The sequence below is a fragment of the Coenobita brevimanus genome, unplaced genomic scaffold, assembly GCF_032717465.1.
Source record: "Coenobita brevimanus isolate Jiangsu-jjx unplaced genomic scaffold, ASM3271746v2 jjx.HiC_scaffold_2418, whole genome shotgun sequence".
NCBI lineage: Eukaryota > Metazoa > Arthropoda > Malacostraca > Decapoda > Coenobitidae > Coenobita > Coenobita brevimanus.
The window spans coordinates 29,492-49,626 of NW_027643345.1; the positions used below are offsets into that span (position 1 = coordinate 29,492).

General features: G+C 42.2%; 1 protein-coding gene across 1 annotated transcript; it reads left to right on the forward strand.

Moving 5' to 3' along the window:
- Positions 1–4,335: 4,335 nt before the first annotated feature.
- On the forward strand, positions 4,336–18,655 carry LOC145389829 (uncharacterized). Its single transcript, XM_080264968.1, has 10 exons — positions 4,336–4,464; positions 5,596–5,771; positions 6,323–6,489; positions 7,339–7,445; positions 9,484–9,535; positions 11,922–11,985; positions 12,726–13,503; positions 13,612–14,139; positions 17,377–17,501; positions 18,370–18,655. The coding sequence occupies exons 1-10, from the start codon at positions 4,336–4,338 to the stop codon at positions 18,539–18,541; spliced, it is 2,298 nt and encodes a 765-aa protein (XP_080121094.1). The 3' UTR covers positions 18,542–18,655.
- The last annotated feature ends 1,480 nt before the right edge of the window (positions 18,656–20,135 follow it).

The following is a 20,135-nucleotide window of genomic DNA, read 5'->3' on the forward strand; positions in this document are numbered from 1 at the left end:
ATGTATATATAATATGTATTAATATGTTATGACTATTAAATGTCGATGGTACGCCATTTTTGCGCGGCCGAGCAGTATGTAGAACTACATATTATATAGATAGATAGATAGATAGATAGAAGCAGGGAGTCAGATGATGAGAGGTGTTGTGTCTGCGAGAATCGAGCAATGCTAAACATGCTTACACTGAGGAAAGCTGACGACAGCGGCCAGTAAGGAGATGATGCAATTAGCTGTCAGCAGTCCTTTCGTGAACAAAGACCTAGTCCATCCACGAGGAACACACGTGACACACCCCTGCTACACCAGAATTTAGGAAAGAGAGCTCAGACGGAGATTAGCCACAGAAGAGGCAGGAGAGAAGTAGACAGGCCTCAGAGGAGACAGGTGACGGGAGAAGGGCTTGGCAATTTGAGAGAGAGAGAGACAGATAGCGAGACAGGGAGGTAGCTACCCGGGACTTATACTCGTCCGTGTGAGAGACTTGTTAATATTCCAAGACAAATAAAAATAGTCCCATACTATATACTGCACCATACAGCGTTTGTGGCAGGCAGTGCCCGGGAAGCCGAGAGTTAGGCTGATGCCACCACGGGAAGGCGTCTGTTGTGCCACCCGCCTCTGTGTGATGTAGCAGACGAAAGTTTAGGCAACAATATATTAATGAGAAAGTTTATTAATGCAAAAAGGTTTGATACAAAAACATCATGCCAAAATGCGTTACTGCAACAACTTATCGTGCAGAACTGATGCTTAATATCGAATGGCTTTTTTTTTTTATGTTATATATTTAATAATCAAATTTTTACTCCTGTCCTTAATCCTGTGACTCAGATTTAACCTGATGCCTTTAGTGGGTAGCAACACATGACAAGCGGTATTTAGTCCGAGGGCTTGTGTTCGTATTATCTGATTTATCGCCACTTGTGCTACTGATTATTACAGCCTGAGTGGATGCATGGCTTGTATCTATTTATTGTTCATTATTATTCATTGATTTATTGCATCTATGTCACGATCTCTCTCTCTCTCTCTCTCTCTCTCTCACACACACACACACACACACACACTCATTTGTTACAAATTAATTGTACCCATGCTGCCTGACCTTGAGTACACACACACACACACACACACACACACACACACACACACACACACACACACACACACACACTCATTTGTTACGAATTAATTGTACCCATGCTGCCTGCCCTTGAGTACACACACACACACACACACACACACACACACACACAGGGTTATCAAAACTGGTGCATTCATTATCATATGTCTCTCTCTCTCTCTCTCTCTCATTAAAGTAACATGGAAGAGGGTAAGGACTAGTATAATGGAGACTAATTCGGAAGAGGAGTGGTGTTACGTAGCCTTATCAATTTTCATGATGACCTTTCAGAATTGGTTATCATTTGTTTGTAGTATATGTGGTAGAGATAGATAAATAGATAGATAGAAAGATTGATAGATAGGGAGTGAGTTAGAGGGAGGGGATGTGAAATATGAGACAGGGAATGCAGAGTGGACGAGGCGAGAAGGTGATGAATGGGAGAAGTGAGATAGGAGTGAAAAAGGGAGAAATGAAAGAAAGTAAAGGAAAAGACGACGGGGAGAAAAGGGAGGAGAGAGGAAGGGAGAAGAGGGAGAGTATAGTAAAGGAATGGGAAGGAAGAAGGGAAGGGAGGAGAGAAGAAAAAGGAGGGAAAGGAAGCGTGATGTATAGGGAGGAAGTAGGGAAGGGTAAATGGGTGTGGGAAGGCAGGGAATGAAGGGAGGGGGAAAGACGAGGGGAATGGGGAAGGAAAAAGAATGAGGAAGGGATAACAGAGAGAGGAGGGAAAGGAGGAGGCAGGAATGGGGAAGCGACAGGGGAGGAGCGAGGGAGGAGGGGAAACAAGGAAGGAAGGATGGGAAGAGAGTACAGTGCAAGGAGACATGCAGCGTTCTCTTTACCTGTAGTTCTTCATTATTTTATTTATTTTATTTATTTTTTCGTTTTCTTGTAGCGGACTGTCGTAACCTCGAGAGTGACATAACCCGGGGCCTTACTGTAGATGGTGTGATAGATAGATGGAGAGATAGATATGATAGATAGATGGATGGAAAGATTGATAGTAGTGGTAATTGTCTAACACCACGGCACACACCACAACGCCCCGCACCACACCACACCACACCACCACACACAAACACACCACGACGCCCCGCACCACACCACACCACACCACCACACACAAACACACCACGACGCCCCGCACCACACCACACCACACCACCATACCCTACCACACACCACACCACACCACACCAAATGGATTTATATGCAGGATCACAGGACAGTTGTGATAGTTAACATTGTTTGAAATATTTTGAGCAAGAACTTCTAAACGTAGTACAACATAGCATAACATAATAACGTAACAGCCCAATTTATCCATAACATAACATAACCCAATCTATCCATAACATAACATAACCCAATCTATCCCTAACATAACCCAATCAATCCATAACATAGCATAGCATCCCATCCAGTGCTATCCTTGTCATATTCCGTAGGTGTTGGAGAGCCAGCAGCAGTAGTGTTAGTGCCGCTGTGTCCTCGGTCACCCCCCACCCCCCCTCAACCAGTCTGCAGGTGAGTCGGGTACCTTAACACTTTTTCCTACGCGATTTATTTTGTTTATTATACCTTAAAAGGTCTTTCTGAATCCCCCAACACCTTTTCCTAAGCAATTTAAAATGTTTATTACACCTTAAAAGCTCTTCCTAAATCCCCTAACATCTTTTCCTCAGCGATTTATTTTATTACGCCTTAAAAGCTCTTCTTAAATCCCCTAACACCTTTTCCTCAGCGATTTATTTTATTACGCCTTGTTGTCCTCGTTTGTGGTATACTTACATCCTTCCTACATCGCCTAACACCTTTTCATAAGTGATTTACTTAGTTTATTACACCTTATCAATGCTCCCTACATCGTCTGTCATCTTTTCCTAAGTGATTTATTTCGTTTATTATACCTTATTATTATTATTATTATTATTATTATTATTTTACCATTTACGATGTATCGGGTTTAAGAACGATTTATCTGTCTGTCTATCCATCTATCTATCAGTGTCTATCTGTCTGTTCATCTATCTATCTACCTATCTATGTCTATCCACATATCTATCTGTCTACTGTATCTCAGGTGTTTTGGAAGGGTGGAGGGAGTGACGTGTACCCCTACCTATGGCTACGTGACAACTGCCAGTGTCCGAATTGTTTTCATTCCACCGCCTTCGCCCGCATGATTCCACTTGACCACTTACACCCAAACACCTCCCCCAAAAGTGTACAGGTAAGTGGAATAAATCGCCATAGGGTTGGTGTTGCGGTACCCCTTACACATTACACCCCCCAGGCCTCACAGTAAATGTTTTTAGAGGGAAATTGCTCTCTCTCTCTCTCTCTCTCTCTCCAACACCTTAATTACTTTCATTAAGGGTGATAAAGGTGTGGAATTAGATGACGGTGGTGGTGGTGTTGATGGTGGTGATGATGATGATGATGATGATGATGATGATGATGATGGTGGTGGTGGTGATAATGATGGTCGTGGTGGTGACTATGATAGCGGTGGTTGTGATGATAATAATAATGATGATGGTGGTGATGATGGTAATGATAATGGTGATGAAAATGGTGGTGATAAGTGGTAGTGGTGAAGGTGATGATGACTATGTTGGTAATGGTGGTGGTGAAAGTAATAGTGATGATGATGATGATGATATAGAGGTGGGGAGGAGCAGTAGTGGTAGTAGTAGTAATAGCAGTAGTAGTAGTAGTAAGTTTAATAGTAGTAATATTGGAGATAATAATGATGATAATAATGATTTGAAAATAATGGTGGTGATAAAAGTGATGATGATGATGATATACAGGTAAGCGAGACAGGTGTGGAGGTGGAATGGACTGACGGTCACCTGGCTAGCTACCCCGCTGATTGGCTGCACCAGAGGGCTTTCGACACGACGCGTCACACACATCAACAGTGCCTTTACAAGTAAGTAGGTTTGTGGTATGCTTGTCACGAAGAAGTGGTTGGTGCTGGTCACGAAGAAGTGGTTAGGGATGAAGGTAAAGCCGTTATTTTATCCTTCCCTAGCTACGGGAAAGGAGTGATGATGATGATAATAATAATAATAATAATAATAATAATAATAATAATAATAATAACAGTAATAATAGTCGTCCTCCATGTCAGACTACCCAAGAAGCTGTGGGGTAGTGAACTATCCCAGGCCCTGCCCACCGCCTCCTTCCCTCGCATCATGGCGGACGACGCGGCACTCCTGAATTTCCTGACGGCGGTGGAACAGCTTGGCGTGGTGGTGGTGAGGGGGATGGGGGAGGGGGTGGGAGAGATAGAGCGACTGACGCAGAGGGTGGGGCATCTCAAGGTGACACACTATGGGTAAGGGTGTGGTAGTTGTGGTGGTAGTAGTAGTAGTAGTAACCGTGTCTGTGTACAAGGTATCTCCAAAAGTTACAATCGGATTTTAACAAAATTTGATAGATGGTTGGGAAGTGAGTCAGTGAAGAGTAGGTTCGATTTTGAAGTGCATCTGGATCCGGATGTGGGAATAAATCAAACATTGTATTATCTTTAGCGGGGGTAGGCCTTTTTTAGAGTGTGTAACGGGGCAGAAGAAGACCGTAGAATTATTCGCCGCTGGACCGAGGTTGGTATACAATATTCTCTTAGCGTCTGTAGAGGTATGGACTCTCTGAATGCTCCCCAGTTCTGTTAACGCATTCATCTATTCATCCATCAGTCCACTTTTGTATATCAATTTCTCTCTCTCTCTCTCTCTCTCTCCACCTTACTATCCGTTCAATCTATCGGTCTATCAGTGTATGTATGTATGTATGTATGTATGCATGTATCTGGCTATATACCTATCCTTCAATATCTGTCTATCTATCTGTCTGTCTATCTGTCTGCCTATCTATCTATCAATCTATATATCTGCGTCTACCTGCCTATCTACTTATATCTTATCCATCCATTCATCTCTATCTATATCTATCTATCTATCTATCTACCTACCAGCCAGTTCATCTGTCCACCTACCTATCTATCTATCTATCCATCTATCTATCATAGAGAGACGTTATGGTAGAGGAGACGAAAGCAAATAACTTAGCCTCTACAAAGAAAAGCCTTGATCTATCTGTCCATCTATCTATCTAGCCAACTATCTATCCATCTATCTATCTATATCTATTTATCTAACAGGAAGACGTCTTCGGTAAAAGAGGAGGCGAATCCCGACAACCTGGCCTATACAACGAACACCCTTGACCTGCACAGTGACCAGCCCTACCTGTGTGATACGCCTGGGGTAAGGTGTTATTATTATTATTATTATTATTATTATTATTATTATTATTATTATTACTACTGATGATGTCCTTTCAGATCCAGTCCACTACATTACTAAGTTTATCGGTGAAGGCAGTAGTAGTAATAATAATAATAATAATAATGCACCCCTCATCAGATCCAGTTGCTTCATTGCATCGTTCAGTTTAGCGGTGATGGCGGGGATAACCTGCTAGCTGACGCCTTCCACGCCGCCAGCCACCTCCGTCAGCACCAGCGTCAGCACTACCACATGCTGACAGACACCATCGTGGATTTTGAGGACATTGGCACTCAGGGAAGCCACCAATACCACGCTATCAGCCGCCGCCCCATGATTCAGTGAGTCAGGCTCTGTTATGCGGTAGATTTGACTGCGTGTGTTTTAGTCTCTGCCTGTCTGTCTGTCTGTGTCTCTCTCTCTGTCTGTCTGTCTCTGTCTCTCTGTCTGTCTGTCTCTTTATGTCTCCCTGTCTTTCTGTGTATGTTTAAGTCTCTGCCTGTCTGTTCGTCTTACAAATGTCTGTCTACAATGTCTGTCTATGCATTATAAATTTTTCTGTGTCTGTCATTTGCATTATCTGTCTGTCTGTCCTTATGTCTGCCTGTCTTTTTATCAATCTGGTTATGTACTTGTCTGTTTCATTATCTATCTATCTGTCTATCTATCTGTCTCTGCCTATCTATCTGTCTATCTATCTATATGTTTTATTTTCCCATTGTCTCAACGGGTAGACAACGACGGCATTGTTATTGTTTATTATTATTATTATTATTATTATTATTAGTATCATCATCATTGCTGCTGCTACTACTGCTACTACTACTACTACTACTACCACCACCACCACCACCACTGCTGTTATTATTATTTATTTATTATTTCTCACCAGTCTGGATCATGACGGTAGTTTGGACCGCATCAGTTTCAACCAGATGGTGCGCTCGTCGGTGTTCCAAGTGGGTGTGGAGAGAGCCACGGCCTGGTATAACGCCATGCTGGCATTTAGGGACTTGGTATGCCACCCACAATACCAGATCAAGTACAAACTCAAGGCGGGTTAGTACATTTGCAGTACCAAGAGATTAGGTGTGCTAAGCCGACTCCGTACCTTCTCTACCCCTGCACAGTTGTTGACTTTATACAGGGGTTTTATCCGCCCCTGGGTAGAGTACAACTCTTATCTGTAGGGAGGCTCCCCACACACAGCTCTTCTCAATAGGGTGGAGTCAAAGGCTTTTCGTTTCATTAACTCTCCTCCTCTTACTGACTCCCTTCAACCTCTGTCTCTTCGCCGCATTGTTGCATCTTTATCTCTTTTCTGTCGCTACTTCAATGGTCACGGCTCCTCTGAACTGTCTGCTTGCATCCTTCCACCACTACGGCGGGCATGTAGCACCCGTCTAGCAGCAAACTCTCATCTCTTTTCTGTCCAGCTCTCTGGTGCAAGAGTTAACCGTTACCCCCAGTCCTTCATTTATGCAGCAGGTCAACTCTGGAACTGTCTTCCTCTGTCAGTATTTCCTACTGCCTGTGACCTCCAGTCTTTTAAACGCAGTGTGTCCAGGCTTCACAAAATGAACTGATCTTGAATTTGGCTTGCTTGTTTTTCTCTTGGAGGGAACACTTTGCAGGCTTTTCTTTCTCTCTCTCTCTCTCTCTCTCTTCCCCTAAACGCTTCTTCCTTCACTGTGTTCTGTTTTTCCCGTATGATTCGCGTAGTGTACAAGTCCCCAAACCCTCCACCTGCCCGTACTGGTCATATGTTAGTATTGACACCCAACGAATGCTGTATGTTAAACTGGCAGTAGATTCTTGCTCTAAACGCTCCTTCCTTCACTATGTTCTGTTTTTCCCGTATGATTCAGGTATAGTACAAGTCCCCTGACCTTCAGCCTGCCCGTACAGGTGAGATGTTGGTATTTGACAACCTGCGGGTGCTACACGGCCGCCTCGGGTACACGTCCAGCGAGGGCGCGCGACACCTGGAGGGCGCCTACTGGGCCTGGGATGAGGTCAGGTCACGACGGAGGGTCCTCAGCACCAAACTGGGTCAAAGCTAGGATCTTAGGTCAAAGCTAGGTCCGTGGCTGGTATTCTAGTTGGTTAGGAAAGCTCCCTAACACCTGTTCCTTAGATATTTATTTTGCTTGTTACACTTTTAGATTATCGGTTGGTATTCTGGTCTGTTAAGAATGCTCCCTAACACCTGTTCCATAGAGATTCATTTTGCTTATTACAGTTTTAGATCACTGGGTGGTATTCTGGTCGGTTAAGAAAGCTCCCTAACACCTTTTCCTAAGAGATTTATTTTGCTTATTACACTTTTAGGTCATTGGGTGGTATTCTAGGTGGTTAAGGAAGTTTCCAAACATCTTTTCTCAAGAGATTTGTTTATTATACCTCTCTTTCATATTCTGTGTTGCATAAATCCTTTTTCTCGAAGAAGTGTTATGGCGTTAGAGACGTAGTATTATCTTGTCATTGAGCTACGTGAAATGTGTGTGTGTGTGTGTGTGTGTGTGAGAGAGAGAGAGGGGGGGGGACGAAAATCTTGACCGAGTTAGTGTGAAAGGAGTTTAGTGTGAAAATTAAAGTTGTTTATAAGATGGTTGGTTATTTTATTACTCATACGGTAACCAAACTACAATTATTATTATGATGATGATGATGGTTATTAACGTTGCTGTTATTATTATTGTTAGTGGTAAAATATGCGAACAACAAAAGGTTTTCAATAATTAGCTACGCTGGCGTTGAAATTTTATGTATATGTATGTGTGTATGTATGTATGTATTATGTGTATGTTTGTACTCTAGATCTGTGTTTATGTATGTATGCTTGCATGTATGTGTACCGTATATATGTACAATAGGTATGTGTGTGTTACGTGTGTATGTATGTAGGTATGTGCTATGTGGATGCATTTATGTATGTATCAGGCATTTATGTATGGAAATATGTATTGTATGTATGTACGTTTTTGTGTATTTATGTACGTATGTAACTGAACCCTGGTTGACGTTCATAATGCTTTAAAACATCGGCCTTTCTTCTGGAGCTATCGTTGGGCCACCCGATTTTTAAACCCCTAGCTACGTCCCAGCATATGGACGGTGGTGTTAGCGCCGAAGTGGTGATATGTGATGTGTAATACATAAGATTGCCCGGCCTAAGAAAACGGGCCAATTAAGCGTACAGTATGCCCAGAGTTGAACCCATAAAAAAAAAATAAATAAATAAATAAAACTATTAGAGGCTGGTAAAAGGCCTGCACTTGATCTATATAGGCCTGGTATTGTACTGAGAGAGAGAGAGAGAGAGAGAGAGAGAGAGAGAGAGAGAGAGAGAGAGAGAGAGAGAGAGAGAGAGAGAGAGAGAGAGAGAGAGAGAATGTAGGCTGTTTATCAGTTTTACATAATTAGGGCGGGACATTTGGGGGCACTGGCGCCGTAAAGAGAGGCAGTCCAACCCCCCAGCACTTGTGTTGCAAACAGCCTCGCACCTCTCATGTACAAACCAGTGAGTGAACAGAGAAGTCTTCACTGAAAAAAAAAAAAAAAAAAAGTGCCCTTATACACCACCATCAGGCTGCCCTTCCTTCAGCTCACACCCTATATACCTACTCGTACACCCCATCCCTCCATGTTACGTAATCCTCAGCCATGACTGCCCTCCCTCCAGTTCACATCCCTCTTTCCATTTTCTCAGATACCTCTCCACCCCATTTAATCTCATCTTCCCATCCCTCCCCCTCTTCCTCTCCACCTCTCAAGTTAGTCAGTTTTTTACACATGTTAATAGCACTGCTTAATTATACGTGAAACCCTTTCTAACATTACCTAAAATCTGTATATAGTTTTTATATATACGCGGGAAAGATAGTTGTACCGTCAGCATCCCTTATGGCGTCAGCTGAGGATATAAACAAAACTGGTTGTCCCTGGGAGGCTGGTGATGGAGATAAGACGAAAAGCACTCAGTGTACCAGCGAACACCAAGGATATACTGACACAGGTCTGTATGGTGTTCAGTAGTTTTTATCTGTTCAGTTGTTCTTCAAGAGCATCGTTGTCAAGAACAATAACAAGCTGAAGATATGCGGTACGTGGAGATGCTGGTGAAGGCTGACACGCCCTCCGTAAAAATATAAGGAAAACCAAGGATATAATTATTGACAAGTCTGTTATAGTGTTCAGTGTTCATAGTTGTTATCCGTTCATTTGTTCTTGAGGAGCATCACTGTCAAGAACAATAACAAGTTGAAGATATGGTGAGTGATGCTGGTACTGTGAGCAGCTGCTGGTCCGTCAAAAACAACAATAACATAGGCCTGTGTAAAATTTGGATAGTTCCATAGATTTCTCAGAGCATCGTTATCAAGAACAATAACAAGCGGGATGTGTCAATGATGCTGGTAAGATGAAGCCATAGATGACAAAGATATATAATCAAGTTATGTATAAGAACAGAAGAAAATACTAGTAAGAACAGAAGAGATAAAATTCTAATTACAGGAAACCATTTACAGCGCTGGGTGGTAACCATATAACCAACCCATACTTGTTCTCCGTGTCAACAAGTTGGTTGGCGGAGGGGTAGTGCCCCTCCCCGGTAAAGGACTAACTCAAATCAAATGGCCACACCTTATGGGAAGATGGCGTCTGGTTGAAGATAGATAGATAGACGTTTACTACAGATGTTGGCCTGGGAGTTATGTCTTATTCTCTATGTCAGGATCCTGTCTTGGTCTATCAATCATAGCAATTGTCTTCTATCTATCTATCTTAGGAATCATGGCTTGTTGTATCTATCTGTCTTAGGAATCACATCTGGTGAGACGCACGTGTGTATACTTCCCATCTGAACTATCGCTATGTGGATATTTCTAATCTGACGTATCTCATCCAGCAACACAGAAAAGAAGCATTGACCCAATCACTGGCATTGGATTAGCACTGTCTATTTATCTATCCATAGCCAGGCACCTCACATCCAGAAGTAGTAGCTATTAACACACCACCTCTATGGCATCCTGTCCTTTGTCATGAGGCGTGAAAAAAAAAACCAGCAGGAGGGAGGGTGTTTGGCTGAGGTAGTTTGTTAATGGCTACTGCTTGTGGGAATGAGGTGCCTGGCTATGGATAAATTAAATAGACAGTTCTAATCCACTGCCAGTGATAGGGTAAATGCTTCTTTTTCTGGGTTGCAGGATGATATACTTGAGATTAGAAATATCCGCATAAGAGATAGGTCAGACGGGAAGTATACACATGTGCTCGTCTCACCAGATGTGATTCCTAAGACAGATAGATAGAAGACATAACTGCTTAGATAGATAGGACAAGACAGGATCCTGACATAGAGACTGGTAGATACATAGCCTGGATAGAGCAAGACATCACTCCCAAGCCAACATCTGTAGTAAAAGTCTGTCTATCTATCTATTGCCAGATGCCTCAGTCACGTAAGGGGTGGCTACAGATCACCTCCATGTCAACCCGTCAACACCATTTCATTCCCCTCCCCCCAGCTCACACCCTCCTCTCTTCTTTTTTCAGGCAGTAAGAAGAGGTAATTGCCACAAGGAGTATTGACAGACACACCCCCAACCATGGCCAGGCAGGTGATCCGATTCAACCTACACGAGACCATTGGTGTCATCAAGAAGGCCTTTTTGGCGGGAGTGGATGCCGTTCAGCCTCACAGACTTATTGCAAAGTATTACATTTATCTACTTTATTATTATTATTATTTTTATTATTTTTTGTTTTTAAATTCTTCTTCTCATTATTATTATTATTATTATTATTATAATAATAATTATTATTATATTTAATATTTTTTGTTTTTAAATTCTTCTCATCATTATTACTATTATTATTATTATTATTTTTTATTATTATATTTGCAACATTGCTTGTTTCTTCTTTCCTCACTCAAACAGGTACCAAAATCATTACACGCAAACTACAGTGAATATTTAATATGTAGAAAAGCAAAAAATACTAATAATTTTTTACTGTACTCTTGCCATTTTGATCTTAAATTTTTGTAACATAGCTCACTTGTTCTCTCATCACTTCTACAGGTGCCAGGGACCACAAGCAGAGTAGAGTGAATATTCAGAATTTCGAAGAACAAAAATACTGCTAATTTCTACTGTAGATGTGTCATTTTGAATTTAAATTTTTGTATCATTGCATGTTTGTTCTTTCATCATTCAGACAGGTACCAAAGATTTCATGAGCAAACTAGAATGAATATTACAGTGTAGAAAACAAAAAATATTAATTTGTATTCTTGCCGTTTTGCATCATACGTTCTTCATAAAGACTTCAGTGTACTTCCATCTGTCGGCCATGGTCACCTAATGGCGGCTCTCTATGATGCTCAGTCTCTGGCAGCTTCTTGATTTAGTCCCTTACCCTTGAGGTCACACTCTATTACCTCATTCCATATTTTTGTTTTTCTGGTCTGCCTCTCACAGCCGGACCCCTGATGTTCACAGTTCTCACCGTCTGCACCCAGCTGTCGTCCTGCATCCTCTCCACGTGTGCAAACTATCTCAATCTACCCTCCTCATCACAACACCAATACACTCCAGTCCCATCCTTCCTCCCAAACCATCCCAATCTACCTCTTCTCATCACAACACCAATACACTCCAGTCCCATCCTTCCTCCCAAACCATCTCAATCTACCCCTCCTCATCACAACACCAATACACTCCAGTCCCATCCTTCCTCCCAAACCATCTCAATCTACCTCTCCTCATCACAACACCAATACACTCCAGTCCCATCCTTCCTCCCAAACCATCCCAATCTACCCCTCCTCATCACAACACCAGTACACTCCAGTTTCATCCTTCCTCCCAAACCATCTCAGTCGTAATCCTATCCCCTCCAGGCCTCACATTCAAGAACACATTACACATCCACCTAATCGTCATCATGTCTGTACATTTGAGCCTACCAGTGTAGCTTTAAAAATCCTTGCAGTAATAGAAGTCATTCCTAATTTAAGAAAAAAGAAAGAAATAATAAGTAGCAAATTAAATTTAAAGATATTAAACAGTTCAAGAAAAAATAAACAGCCCTGGAGACGTTCTCATCATCCAGATTTGCTAACCTTCATTTTTTATTTTTCCCCAGGTTTTTAAAGCAAGAGAATAACAAACTGATCATCAACGGAACCCCACATGACCTGCAGAGGAACGTGTACGTGGTTGGGTTTGGGAAGGCGGTGGGAGACATGGTTGACCCTGTTGTAACTCTTCTAAAAACCCCAGACTCTATATCACATTTTCAGAGAGGCATAATCAGTGTCCCACATGGCTATCAGGCAATAGACAAGCTATGCTAGATGCCCAGACTGAAAGAATTGGTATTAGAGACTTAGGTATCTTAGAAGGGAAGAAAGATGAGAAAGGAGCTGTAGTTAATACCCAGTTAGGAGTTACTGCTAGTAATGTAGAGGTGGAAAATTTAAATGAGGCGAAAGATGTGAGAGAGCGTACATGTAATACTCAGACAGATGGTATTACAGAAAGTACATGTAACACTCAGACTGAAGGCATTACAGGAAGTACATCTAACGGCCAGGTAGATAGAATTAACACCAGTACGCCACAGGTAGAAATTCTTGAGGGTGCTAAAGATAACATTCCTGATGAAGCTGCATTCCAGACGGCCAAGAAGATCGTATCATTGGTGCAGAGCTTGAAGGAGGAGGATCTGTTACTGGTGTTGATATCTGGGGGTGGTTCAGCCCTCCTGCCCTACCCACTTCCACCACTGAGCCTAGAGGAGAAGATCGAGCTTGTGAAGTCCTTGAGCCAAGCTGGGGCTAGCATAACCGAGCTCAATACCGTGCGGAGAGCCCTGTCTTACACCAAAGGAGGACGCTTGGCTGAGATGACAAGGGCCAGCATCGTAACATTCATTCTCTCGGACGTTATCAACAACCCCTTAGATGTAATTGCCACTGGACCAACCATACCCAACACGGACCTTCCTGATGACGCCCTAAAAGTCCTTGATAAATTTAACATTGCTGTGCCGGACCATGTTAGGACACTGCTTGAAGGGAAGAACTGAGAGAAAGAGTACTTGCCTGTGAAGAAAATCAAAACTGGGAATGTTGAAATACCAGATCAGGTTTCAACTCCTCTGCAGGGGAAAAATGAAGGGAAAAATGAGTACCCCCACGTCACCAACCTCATAATTGGTGACAACAAAACGGCCCTGTTGGGGGTTGAAAGGTCGTTATCGGAACAAACAGATGGGCATTGTCTTACGTTAATATTGTCCTCCTCGCTGCAAGGGGAAGCATCCATCGTAGGTAAGAGAATGGCTGACCTTGCCATGATAACTCTGAAGATTCTGTCTGGTAGTGGGTATGAGAAGTCTTCAGGAAGGAATCGAGAACTTACAGGAAGAAGTCAAGAGGGTAGTGAAGGCAGTCAAGAAACTGCAGAAAGGTGTAAAAAAGTTGCAGAAAGGAGTCAGGAAATTGCTGATAGTTGTCAAGAGCTCCCAGACTCCCTCCTTGCCGAGCTGTGTGTTGATGTAAACAAGAAAGCGTCCCTCCAGAGCACCCTAGTCAGGTGCCGAGAGCTGGGGTGTCCAGTGTGCCTGATATTTGGAGGAGAGACCACTGTGACGGTGAAAGGAAAGGGACGAGGAGGAAGGAACCAGGAGATGGTTTTGGCTGCTGGTATTTTTTTTTTTTTTTTTTTTTTATGCGAGGAAGAAGGAACCAAAGGCCATGAGCCCGCAGTAACAGTTCCCTCCAAGAGAAAAACAAAATACAATAGAGAGCCAAATTCAAGATCCGATCATTTTGAGATGCCTGGACACACTGCGTTTGAAAGACTGGAGATCATAGGCAGGAGGAAATACAGACAGAGGGAGACAGTTCCAGAGCTGACCTGTTGCATGAATGAAAGACTGGGAGTAACGGTTAACTCTTGCATTAGAGAGTTGGACAGAAAAGGGATGAGAGTTTGCTGCCAGACGGGTGCTACGCGCCCGTCGTAGAGGTGGAGGAATGCAAGCAGACAGTTCAGTGGAGCAGTGACCATTAAAGTAGCGATAGAAAAGAGATAAAGATGCAACAGTGCGGCGAAGAGACAGAGGTTGAAGGGAGTCAGTAAGAGGAGGAGAGTTAATGAGACGAAAAGCCTTTGACTCCACCCTATTGAGAAGAGCTGTATGTGGGGAGGCTCCCCACACATGAGAGTTGTACTCCACACAGGGGCGGATAAAACCCCTGTATAGAGTCAACAATTGTGCAGGGGTAAAGAAAGAGTGGAGTCGGCTTAGCACACCCAATCTCTTGGAAGCAGATTTTACAAGAGATGTAATATGATCTTTCCAAGATAAGTCCCGAGTAAATGAAACCCCCAGCATGTTCAAGGATGATGCAGGATTAATCTGAATATTATTAAACATTAGTGGGTATACCTGTGGAAGATTTTGTCGGGTTGATAGGTGTAAGAACTGAGTCTTAGAAGCATTAAAGACAACCATATTATTTTTACCCCAGTCAGAGATATGAGCCAAGTCAGACATTAGGTGTGCCATAGCCTCATCCCTTGTTTCTTGAAGTAACTGTTGAGATGGGCGTTGCGGGAACCGAATGGAAAGGTGAAGGGTGGAGTCATCAGCGTATGAGTGGATAGGGTTAGATGTACAGCTTAGAAGATCATTGATGAATAAAAGGAAGAGAGTTGGTGATAGGACAGAGCCCTGAGGAACACCACTGTTGATAGATCTAGGAGAAGAACGATGGCCGTCTACGACAGCAGCTATAGAACGACCAGAAAGGAAGCTATCAATGAAGGTACAGATAGAAGGATAGAAACCGTAGGAGGGCAGTTTGGAAATTAAAGATTTATGCCAGACTCGATCGAAAGCCTTTGAGATGTCAAGTGCAATGGCAAAGCTTTCGCCAAAGTCCCGAAAGGAGGATGACCAGGAGTCTGAAAGGTAGGTGAGAAGATCGCCAGTGGAGCGTCCCTGACGGAACCCATACTGACGATCGGAAAGAAGGTTGTGATAGGAAAGATGCCTTTCCTATCATGGAGGAGGTAATATGTCCGACTGTTCATATGTCTGTCTGTGTACTGTACTATATCTGTTTGTTTTTGTACTTCATTTGCCATGGAGGAGGTAATATGTCCGACTGTTCATGTGTCTGTCTGTGTACTGTACTATATCTGTTTGTTTTTGTACTTCATTTGTTTGTTTTTGTGTTAGTATTGTGCTGGAGGAGGTAATATGTCTGTCTGTTTCTCCATGTACTTCGACTGTTTGTTCTGTGCGTTGGTGGAGGTAAATATGTCTGTGTCTTCCTGTTACCTAGTAGTAGAAGACAAATGCCCCTATGATTACCACACACTACTTTTTCCCCTTTTCCTTTGTACAGGGAAATAATTATACCTGACTTCCAATCCGCAGGGACTCTACCGTCCTCTCGGGCCAATCTGCACACCTCCATATCCATTCTGTTACTACTGTCTACTTCAGTGTTGTCTCCCTAATTCATCTATTTGTGGGTTAGGTTAAGTACGTTTAATTAGAAATGGTAGAAAATAACCCAAAATTGAAGAAAATTTAGGGAAAGACAATTAGGTATTTGTGTGTGTGTTTTAGGTCGTATGTACGTGAATTGACACCGAATCCGGAGAACACAAAAAGCTCTTTCCATCTGTAGAATTTGGACATTTTCTGTGCTTACAGATGAGCTGTAGTTGTGAAGTGGAAATGAGTCTCCTTGGTTACTATTTAAAATGACTAGTTGAGAGAAATGAGTCCATGGTTACTATTTAAACTGACCCTCCAATCTGACTAATTTTGTCCCTGAACGAAGCTGAAAAGGTTTGGTATCTTTGCCAGGTTAAACTGAATGCACCATGGTATAATTTTTAAGATTCAGAAGCTCCGCACTGGTGAGATACAGGGAGACAGGCTCGTATTCTCGGCAGTTAAGGAAGCTCCCAAACACCTCTTCCTTAGTGATTTATTTTTGGTTATGGCTGGCTAACGTAGTTTTGTATGTTATTTATGCAGAGGATGATGATTTTAGAATTTAAGTGACAGAAGAGGACTGCAGGGTGTAATAAGCAAAATACGTCACTTAAGAAGAGGTTGAAGGATTTATATAACACAAGGTAGGACAGTAAGGTGTAATAAGCAAAATAAGTTGCGTAGGAAGAGGTGTTAGGGAGCTTCCTTACCTGACGAGAATGCAGATAATAGTGTTCCTGTGAGGTGGATGGATGGATGGATGAATTAAAAAAAAAAAAAGAAACAGAGGATGGTGGAAAGTATATTAATGGCAGGAGCTTAGTACTGACTCCATTGTATCTATCTGTTAGGTCTAGTTTTATCTATTTACCTTTTCAGAAGCTAGGCACTGGTGAGTTAGGAGGTAATGTGTTTGTGTCGGGTGGATGATGGTTGGATAGATGGAAGAAAGAATAAGAGTGGATGATAGAGAACAGTATGATGGCACGAGCTTAGTGCTGTGTTGTATCATTTAGTTAGATCTCTAGTTTTGTTTTTACCTCTTTAGAAGCTACACACTAGGGATTCAGGAAGGAGTGTGGTGTTTTTGTCCAGTGGATGATGGGTGGATACTGGCTAGATGGAAGAAAGAATAAGGGATAGAAGATGACAGAGGACAGGGTGACATGGAGGCAGTTTGTTTGTGGCCACCCTTTATGGGATTAAGGCATCTGTCTATAAATAGATAGCTAGGTAGATGATAGATAGGTCGACATGGAGGCTATTTGTTTGTAACCACCCCTTGCAGGATTAAGGCATCTGGCAATAGATAGATAGATAGGCAGATAGATAGAGTGTGATGTTAGGAGCTTAGTACTCTCTTGTAGCCATGAGTTGTACCCGCAGTCATTTTTCCCTGTGTTATTTCAGAATCTATGCAACAGTGACGTACAGGGAGGCATAGTGTTCCTCTCAGGCGGCACAGATGGTATTGACGGCCCCACAGATGCTGCCGGAGCCGTCACGTTCTGGTCACACCACAACGGCTCAGTGCAGTATGTCGTTAAACCCCCTCAATTTTCAGAACAACTCTAAGGCCGATTTCTTGTCATTTTAGGAGGCTTACTGTACTTTCATTCATTCATTCATTGCCAGACGCCATGTATCCCAAACGGGGTGGCCAAGGGCTTAGAGTTAATTGTTTTATAGGGAGGGGCACTAATCCTCCACCAACCCCACTTGACAAGTAGGGATGCCAACAGCATCTGGTGTTCCCAGGCGGTCACTTCATTCACATTAATTTGGCCATATTTTCATCTTTTTCATTTTTGGCCACATTTTTCTTCATCATTTTGGCCACATTTTCATCCTTTATCATTTTTTGGCCACATTAGCATCTTTATGACACACCACAATGGTACTCTTTAGTACATAATGTAACTTTCATGGTCAGAACAACTCTAGGGCCTTTATTATTGTCATTTTAGGAGACTTAATATAGTTCTTTCACATTAACTTGGCCCAGATTTTCATTTTTTTTTTTTAAATATATAGCAGAGGGATACTCCATCATACTGTATATCATTTAACCCTCATATGATCAGAACAACTCTAGGACTTTATATTTTGGTCACCCTAGGAGACATACTATAGTTCTTTCACATTAATTTGGCCAAGGTATTCCTCCCTTTCAGATTATTCTGCACCTCCGCAACACTGCACAATATGTCATTAGCCTTCTCATGCTCAGACCAGCTCTAGTACTGTGTTCAGTGTTAGGTAGTTTCAGATGAGGCCATAAATCAACGTCTGTCTCCTCAGTCCATGGTGATGATGATGATGTTGATGGTGATGATAATGGTGATGATCATGATGGTGATGATGGTGGTGATGGTGGTGATAAGAGTTTTTGTTTCTCCACAGGTCACAGATTCAGGAGGCGCAGAATCAAGGTCTGTCCGCCCAGTCCTTCCTCGATGCCAATAATTCCTACTCGTTCTTCTCCCAGCTCGGCGCGGGACAATATCATCTCAAACCTGGCCACACAGGAACCAATGTGATGGACCTGCAGGTGCTTTATATTAGACCAGGGTGATCTGAGGGATTATTCTACTCCATCCACTTTAACTTGGCCACACAGGTTAGGTTAGATTAGGTTAGTTCTTGAATGCTTAGTTGTAATGAAATTGTCAATGGAATGCTATTAATCAAATCTCAGTATAATGCTTTGTATTAATCCAGGCTGATTTGAGGACCATTACATGTGGGTCACATTATATGAGTTTTATGTTTTAATGAAGGACGGCTTGGATAGCGGACATTTATATAACGGATTGAAAAAAGGATGATGAAGCTTGTACAGTCAGGTCCTGCTTCACGCAGGCGTTTTGTACCACAACTCCCCGCAAATGTTGATTCCGCAAATTGCCCACACCTATTGCAGAAGTCAGTGATTTCAGTGTTTTAGCCATGCTTATTACCTACAAACCCACTGTAACACCTGTAAATACATTTTATGGCACATTAATACTTCCTAAAAGGTCAGTACAGGATGATACACAAGCCCTTCTGAGTACAGTGTACTGTACTCACCATACCATGATGATGATGAGAGTTTACTGTGTGGTGAACAGCACATACCTATACAGGGTAACTGTACAGTATATAGGACTGTAAATCTCACAGAAAACATGAAAAAAAAAAAAAAAAACATTTGAACCACTAGGAACAGCTGATGCTGTGGGAAAAGCAGGAAATAGCTTGATTTAATCTCCCAGAAAAATATGTGAATATGGGAACCCGCAAATAGCGGGGTTGACTGTATAACGGATTGAAAAAAAGGATGGCGAAGCATGTATTTCAGATTGGAGAAAAGGATGGCGAAACTAGTGTAACATTGAATAATAAGAATGGTGACACAGGTACAACTGAATACATCACTTATGGTAAAAACAGGGTTATGATAACTGACCCTGCTGGCATCACCAAATTTAGGTCAAAATTACCCATTCTCATATCAGTGCGTCATACAACAGATGCTTTTATAATGGCACCTGCTTGTATTGTATTTTGTCCAGTTTAACTTGGCCAGATATTGCCCTCCGTCCATCTTGAATGCATAGTTGTAATGAGATCGTTAAAAGAATGTAACTACAGTAATCTAGTCTATAAATGCTGTCATGTTTTTTGCTAAATAATCCCCATAGTGGTGTTGGCCATGGTACACTTGATGCTTTCTGTGAAGTGGAAGCTAGACCAAGGCACCAACACCAGCTAATTACTTCACAACAGTTGCTGGAAACTGTTTGAGAGAGAGAGAGAGAGAGAGAGAGAGAGAGAGAGAGAGAGAGAGAGAGAGAGAGAGAGAGAGAGAGAGAGAGAGAGAGAGAGAGAATGTAATAATATTTGTAACAATGTGAGCGTGTCAGTTTGTAGTTTGACTCTTGCACACTCAGAAGAAGGATTATAAAGTGAGTCAGTGACTGTACTTGCAGCTGAATATTTCCTGCCTAAGAGTGATGTGTGTGTAGATAGTTACAAATCATGTAACCACACTTCACTTGACTTCATATATTTATCAAACTTCAGTGGTGAGATGTAACATGAGACTTACAATAAAATATGGTAAATGTCATAAAGAAGTGCAGTGGAAAGAATGTAAGATGTGTTAAACTGCAGGAAATCAGTTG

Excerpts from the sequence above, each read along its gene's own strand:
- LOC145389829 (XM_080264968.1), top strand. The coding sequence starts at position 4,336 with ATGGCGGACGACGCGGCACTCCTGAATTTCCTGACGGCGGTGGAACAG. Across the intron at positions 6,490-7,338 it reads CAAGTACAAACTCAAGGCGG|GTGAGATGTTGGTATTTGAC; the intron begins GTTAGTACATTT and ends CTGCCCGTACAG. Across the intron at positions 13,504-13,611 it reads ACATTGCTGTGCCGGACCAT|GGGAAAAATGAAGGGAAAAA; the intron begins GTTAGGACACTG and ends ACTCCTCTGCAG.